General features: G+C 44.0%; 1 protein-coding gene across 1 annotated transcript; it reads right to left on the minus strand.

Moving 5' to 3' along the window:
- Positions 1–1,323: 1,323 nt before the first annotated feature.
- LOC132833564 (C-X-C chemokine receptor type 3-like) lies at positions 1,324–4,909 on the minus strand. The gene has a single exon (XM_060851930.1). It carries the CDS (start codon positions 4,907–4,909, stop codon positions 3,809–3,811), a length of 1,101 nt encoding a protein of 366 aa, XP_060707913.1. The 3' UTR covers positions 1,324–3,808.
- Positions 4,910–7,586: the final 2,677 nt, after the last annotated feature.

The raw sequence follows: 7,586 nt of genomic DNA on the forward strand, positions 1-7,586 counted from the left end.
GGTCTGTTGCTGGAGGCTTCGGATTTGTTGTAGGTACAGGTTGTCCGGGTTGGGTCCAAATTTTGTTGGTTGGAATGTAGTTCGGAGTCCGTGTGGGATCAGTCGGTTCCGTCGGCAGGTGCTGAGGAAGGAGATGTGGCTGTGGTAACGAGTCTGTTTGAGAACGTGGCTGAAGAGCTTCTGTGCAGAGGAGATGACCTGGGGGGTGCAGTGAGAGAGAGACTCACTGAAATCCTTGTAGAGGGAGGAAGAGAGCTTCTTCAAGGAAGGCATCTTCGAATAAAAAGTGAGGTCTGCAGATGCTGGAGATCACAGCTGAAAATGTGTTGCTGGTTAAAGCACAGCAGGTCAGGCAGCATCCAAGGAACAGGAAATTCGACGTTTCGGGCCAGAGCCCTTCATCAGGAATGAGGAGAGGGTGCCAGGCAGGCTAAGATAAAAGGTAGGGAGTAAATAACACGACGGTTGGAGGAAGAGCGCCTCATCTTCCGCCTGCGAACCCTCCAACCACAAGGGATGAACTCAGATTTCTCCAGTTTCCTCATTTCCCCCCCCCCCACCTTGTCTCAGTCGATTCCCTTGAACTCAGCACCGCCCTCCTAACCTGCAATCTTCTTCCTGACCTCTCCGCCCCCACCCCACTCCAGCCTATCACCCTCACCTTGACCTCCTTCCACCTATCACATCTCCATCGCCCTCCCCCAATTCCCTCCTCCCTACCTTTTATCTTAGCCTGCCTGGCACTCTCTCCTCATTCCTGATGAAGGGCTTTGGCCCGAAACGTCGAATTTCCTGTTCCTTGGATGCTGCCTGACCTGCTGTGCTTTAACCAGCAACACATTTTCAGCTGTGATCTCCAGCATCTGTAGACCTCACTTGAATAGGGTGATTAGCCAAGGTCTTTTCCCTGGGTTCAGGGAGTCCAAAACTAGAGGGCATAGGTTTAAGGTGAGAGGAGAAAGATATAAAAGGGATCTAAGGGGTAGTGTGTGTATGGAATGAGCTGCCAGAGGAAGTGGTGGAGGCTGGTACAATTACATCATTTAAAAGGCATCTGGTTGGGTATGAATAGAAAAGGGTTAGAGGGATATGGGTGAAATGCTGGCAAATGGGACTACATTAATTTAGTGTATCTGGTCAGCATGGACAAGTTGGACCGAAGGGTCTGTTTCTGTGCTGTACATCTCTGTGCCTCTAAAATGCAATATGAGTTGACCCACACCTTAGCTTAGTGAAGGTTCAGAAATGAACAACCAGTTTGAACTTTAGCAAAGCTTTATTTTTCTTCATCATGAGTAATGCAATTTTCAGCATCTCTATTGATAATAATACAATGTTTAGCTGATAGACTCATAGCAAGCGTTAACAACAAAAACAGAAATTTCTGGAAAAGCTCAGCAAATCTGGCAACATCTGTGGAGAGAAATCAGAGTTATCGTTTCAGGTCAAGTGACCCTTCCTCAGAACAGATTTCTCTCCACAGCTGCTTACCAGACCTGCTGTGCTTTTCCAGCGATTTTTGGGTCTTTTTTGGGCTTTTATACAGCAAGTATTATTTGAGTTCAACATCATATGATATTGTTCAGTTAGCTAGTATTTGGAATGAATGTAATATTGAGATTTGCTTAATGTGTAATGTCTTATGGTTGCATGGCCAAACTTAACCGGCAGCAATTTTGAACTACAGTTGAATCCTTTGTAACCAAATTTATTGTTGTCTGCTTCAAGACTGAGGAGATTATGGTCTCTTGGTTATCCTGTTATCATATTCTCAGATTATCCCTGGTGCAGCAATACTTGCCTTCCCATCTCCTTCTGTCTTCTCTATAGGTATTTAAATGTTAACATTAAAAGCTGGATTTTCTTATTCCTCATCAATTGAAATTAGTGGATAGAAAATTGTAGATCTCTGTAATTCTTTAACTTCCTCAAGCCTTACGATCTCTATGCTGGGCCACATCTCAGCGATGATATTCAAAGTCAGAATGTCATGTCTTCAAATCTCAATCCAGTGACTTGGACCGAAACATTTTCTCTGCCTCTGCAGTGTATTCTGAGGGAGTGATTATTTGGATGAGATGTTTAAATCGAGCTTCTGTCTGCTTGCTCAGATCATTGCAGAAGATCACATGACACTACTTGAAGAAGAGAAGGGGCCTGGTGTCCTTGCCTGGTGTCCTTGCCAGTGTTTATCCCTCAATCAACATCACTTGAAAGAAACAAATTTCCCGGTCACTACTACATTGCTGTTTGTGGGAGCAGGCTATGCACAAATGAGCTATCATGTTTCCTATATTACAACACTGACCACATTTCAAAAATACTTATCGGTTCTAAAGTGTTTTGAGACACTCTGACCTTTTGAAGTTGTCTTTCTGTTGTTTGTTTTCCATTTTGTTGATGCTAGGATCTTGCAACTGCCCATATCCTCATTCCACTCCCTTTGCCTCTCCACTAATGGTCAGGCTCCTCAAAATCTCCCACGTTTCCACTTTCCTCTCCACATTAACTCACGCCATCAAACCCAACTGTTGGACAAAAATGTAGGTCACCCTTCCTAACATCTCTTTTGATGGTCCAGGGTCTATTTTTTGTTCCATTGCCTCTTTTCAGTGCCTTTGGGGTAGTTTTCTTTGTTATAGGTGCTTTAATACTGCTTGTTGTTATTGGCTTTGTATTTCTTTAGATTTCCTGGACTCAAAATGTCTCCATTAACATTAGTACACATTAAGTAATTAGTCCCATATGCACTGCAGGTTCTCTCTCTCTGATCTGAATGCAAGTGAGTGCTCTGAACGTTTCTGGCTTTCACTTCCTTTCCCACCGTCTCTGATTCTCTGATGAGCGTCCTTTTGTCTGACTTGGCCTTTTGTCAGAATTTGAACATTCATCGGTGCCACCATCTTCCCAGATAGCTCACCACTTGGGTCTTCCACTCTGTCCTTACACAGGTCATCAGTATCCAGTCCATTATATCCTTCATCCGTTTTCATCCCAGCTTTCCTTTCCTACATTTTCTTGTTCATCCTTCCTTGCAATAATTATTTCTCTCAGCTCCAATGAAGTGACCAGAATTCCATATCTTTTCCAATTTGTCTGTCTAAACTGAATTAAAATGAATCATTTGTCTTCCTTCTTTAGCTGCAGAAGTCTGATAATGTTGTCTGACTTTAAAGTTGCTTTTTGTAGACATCAAGCGTCAGTATTTAATTTTTTATTTATAAAGTCACTTTAGCTCCATTATTAATGCTTTTGTTCCTTCCCGGTGATCTTGATTGAATCTTTCACCATTATTTGTTGAGGTCCAATTTTCCAAATCTCTATCTCTGAGCATGGGACTCAACAGAAAATATTGACCAGGGAACTATGGGCAGTGTCCTCATTATTTTAATATCTACATGAATACATAAAGAATGGGTTTGATAACGCGTTCATTATAGTAAACTTATATGTTGAGTTGAACTATGAGATATACCTATTAATACAAATCGAGATTTAATTCTTCCAACCTTGGTTTGTATAGTGAGCTATATTACACTTTGAAGCATTGGTGGTTAAAGGTCCATCCCAGGCAGCAGAGGGCAATATGGACGTGATGTATAAGTAAATGGGGTCAAACTGAAGACTTTTTTCTATAGCCTATTGATAAAAGTACATTAACAGCTATTGCACTGGAGTGTTAGCCTAGACCATGCTCTCTTATCTCCAGAGGTGAATTTGAATTCTGATTTAGAAGGGACAATTACTGCACATTGATCCATTGCTGACAATATAATCCAGAACCTTGAATCCAATTTTAGTTAGGACCTTAGATTCCAGAGTTCAAAGTATCTCCTGACTCTGATAATGTCATGGTAGACAGTTTGCTGCCCGGTTTGGTGTATTTCTTCATAGTCTTCGGACTGATGCAGCCAATAGCACTGAAGATCTGGAGCAGGTTTCTCCTGAACTTCACTCCAGCAAAAGCATACACAAATGGGTTGAGACAACAGTGGAAATAGCCCAGATTGGATGTCATGGAGATGGCAATGTCCAACCTAAATTCAATGATACAGCTCCTGGCTATGATGCCCAACCTCTGCAGAGTGTCTATGAAGAGGACCACGTTGTAAGGGACCCAGCAGATGAAAAAGGCACTGACGACCAGGACAATGACCTTCATGGCCCTACGCTCCTTGTTCTTTTGTATGTTGTGGGATCCATGTAGGGTTTTGATGATCATGATGTAACAGTAGAACATTATTGTCATCGGTGCAAGGAAGCTGGTGATGTGGTAGAAAAATCTCAAGCCCACCATCCAAGCCTTGGCAGTGTCAGCATTAAAATCATAGTGGCATTTCAAAGCACCACTGGGGTGTGATTCTGTCAAGTATATGAAATCGGGTATAGCTAAAAGAAAGCAGAGGAGCCAAACAACAAGACAGTTGATATGGACTGACAAAGACCTGTGCTTCTTATACATCTGGACTGCATGTACAATGGAAAGGTAGCGATTAAAGCTAATGCAACCCAGAAGATAGATGCCACTGTTAAAATTGATGTTGAACATTGCCCCAATTATCTTGCAAGCTATTGACCCAAAGACCCAACCCTTGACTGTCTCCACAGCCCAGAATGGCAGACTGGCCACCAGGAGGATATCAGCAAATGCCAAGTAGAGAATGTAGGTGTCAGTCATGGCCAAGGTCTTTCTGTTCTTCAGGAGAACAGCCACTGCTATTCCATTCCCCAACAGACCTACGAAAAAGATGGCAAGGTAAAAGATGGGGAGGAAGATCCTGTTAAAAGATGCAACCTTGAAGGTGCCACAGTTAACGTAGGCTTCAGTGAGGAGATCATCTTTGTAGCTGGCGTTTGAGAAATAATCCCAACTCTGACTGGAGTTGAAGATATCCTGAAAGCCATCCATAGTGAACTCCTGAAAGAAATGAACAATATTTAGTTATCATAGTTAAAGCAAGAACTGTGGTGTCACAAATGTGAAATATGACAGAAAATTGGCTTCAGAAAGTATCTCCTAGATGTATTTACCAGTTAAAACAGAAAGTCCTTTTTAAATGGCACCAGTCTCCTTATGGTAATGCAGCTAACTCTGATACTGTTACTGCTCATTAAGGCAGATCCTTTGAACTCTACTTCCCTCGGGTTTCATTCATTTCTGAATCCACAAAATCTAAAAGCTAATCTAGATATAACCTAATTAATACGCAGTGACATACTTTGCATGGGAAGATCATGCCCTAAAGCTATGCTTTGTAAACTAATCAAACCCATGTATTTAAATTTAATAGCTTTAAAATATATCTGTATAGGTTTGGACACTTCAAGGGAACATGTGTAACCTTGGCTTGTACACTAATTGCATGAAACTGTATCAATCTTGTTCAGACCAGTATGAATTGATCATGAGTCTGGATGTGTGAGGTTCTTTTTATTAAGGCATGTAACAGATTAGGAGCTAATAACAGATTCTCACGGCCAATTCAGAATCAGTTATGGGGCCAAGTGTTTCTAAGGGAGGAGACTAGTTAAGTATTGAGAATTTGAGGGAGGAGGTCAATACTTTAGCCTGAGGTTTCTCTCCCAAGTTGGGAATGCAGATTTGAGAAAAGTTCCAGTTGTCAAGAGCCTCCTTCAACACAAAACTGTATTTCAAGGTACAATCCCTGGCACCTCCTCATCCACAACATTGGCATCCAAGATTTACTGGCCCCTCACATTCCTCTTGGCACTTTTCTGATCCATTTGCAAGATGCTTAGGAAGCACAGGGCTCGCCAGCAACTTGCATTGAAACTTTATGTGCACGGCCAGGCACCCAGCTCATGGACTCTGGGCTGCACGCTCAGTTAGGAACAACCTGCATACTTGCAGTATCCTTGCCTGGCCATGCTCTGCATGTTAACTTGCCAGCAGTCTGCTAGTATTGCCGTATGAACATGTTCTTTAGTGCAGCCACACACACAGGCTGCTTGTTCTTCTTGTCAATTGGCACCAGGCCGTTGGCGATGGCACATCTCACAATGCCACCTCGATGATGCTGAGGTCAGTGGCAATTCTTTAAAATGAGGAGACTGCTGATCAAAAATGTCAAGTGACAAGGGTGCTGTGGGAGGAGGGAAATATCGCTGCATCACCCGACATGTAAATATTAGATTACTTACAGTGTGGAAACAGGCCCTTCGGCCCAACAAGTCCACACCGACCTGCCGAAGCACAATCCACCCAAGCCCATTCCCCTACACCTAACACTACAGGCAATTTAGCATGGCCAATTCACCTAACCTGCACGTTTTTGGACTGTGGGAGGAAATTGGAGCACCCGGAGGAAACCCACGCAGACACGGGGAGAATGTGCAAACTCCACACAGACAGTTGCCTGAGGTGGGAATTGAACCTGCGTCTCTGGCGCTGTGAGGCAGCAGTGCTAACCACTGTGCTACCGTGCCGCCCTCATGATGATGGGCTCTACTGAAAGCAATGATTGACGTGGGAGTCTGGGATGTGAAGGGGGACAGAGTGCAACTGGCACTCCCTTCACCAAGTGGTGCCCAGGCTGTGATCAGGCCATGGGATGGGCAGGCCATAGGGTTCCTGAAAATGTGGTTCTGCTGTTTGGGCCAGTCTGGGGTGAAGAGGGCGTCTCCAGTATAATCCAGACTGGCTGTGCATGCACATCCTGGTGTATTGTGCACTGTGCAAATGGAGCAGAGAACAAGGCAATGTGATAGTCTCTGAGAAACTGGGGGAATAGGAGCAGCCTTCCGAGGAGAACAACAAGAAGATTGGAGAGGTGGAGGAAGGTGAAGCTGTCCTTCAGCAGCAGCAGTGGGCACTATATGCCAAACACAAGTGGATAGCCACCCTCGTGCCAGTCAATGAGAGTTGGGTGCAGCAGGTCATCATGGAATTACAGAATGGCCATTGGTCATCTGGTCAGTATTGGTTTGCATAGTAGACATGAGCTGCAGCTTCTATTTGATTTGCTTGTGTTTGCTTTCTCTGCCTTAAATACAAACTCACCTTTTGAAATTGTCTGAATGCTTTCCAGTGTTTCCCAACTGGCCAGTGAAGGCTGTGGGTCTCCATGGTGACAAGTAGTGGTGATGTAGAGAGAGTGATTAGGTAGACTATAGCCAAGGACAGGTAAACTGTGTGGCCTGCTAGTTAAACAGTGACACGGGTGAGAAAACAGGGTTGTGTGCACAAGGGAATGTCAGCCATGGTGGCTATATGCTCTATCATGTATCACATATACATATATATCCATCAGCTATGTGCTCTGAACAGCATGGCTTACTGGCTGTTAGTTTGTTGGTGAAAGGCAATGCTAGTTAGCCAACACTTCCAGGATGAATAGTGTCCTATTAAAGATGGTGAGGGCACAAGGGAGAGTGGCCTCAGCAGATACCTACTGACCAGTGAGTTGTTCTGGGGATGGTGCGTGGTAAGATGAGATTAGAGTTAGACAAGGGGGTGCCATAGGGGTGGTGTAGGTGGTTAACGAGGCAGGTTTGGCAAGATATGGTGAGAAATCTCACCAGGCCTCATCGCATAAAACCCTCCAAGAAATGTGATGCAACCAACA

The sequence above is a fragment of the Hemiscyllium ocellatum genome, chromosome 37 (assembly GCF_020745735.1).
Source record: "Hemiscyllium ocellatum isolate sHemOce1 chromosome 37, sHemOce1.pat.X.cur, whole genome shotgun sequence".
Lineage (NCBI taxonomy): Eukaryota > Metazoa > Chordata > Chondrichthyes > Orectolobiformes > Hemiscylliidae > Hemiscyllium > Hemiscyllium ocellatum.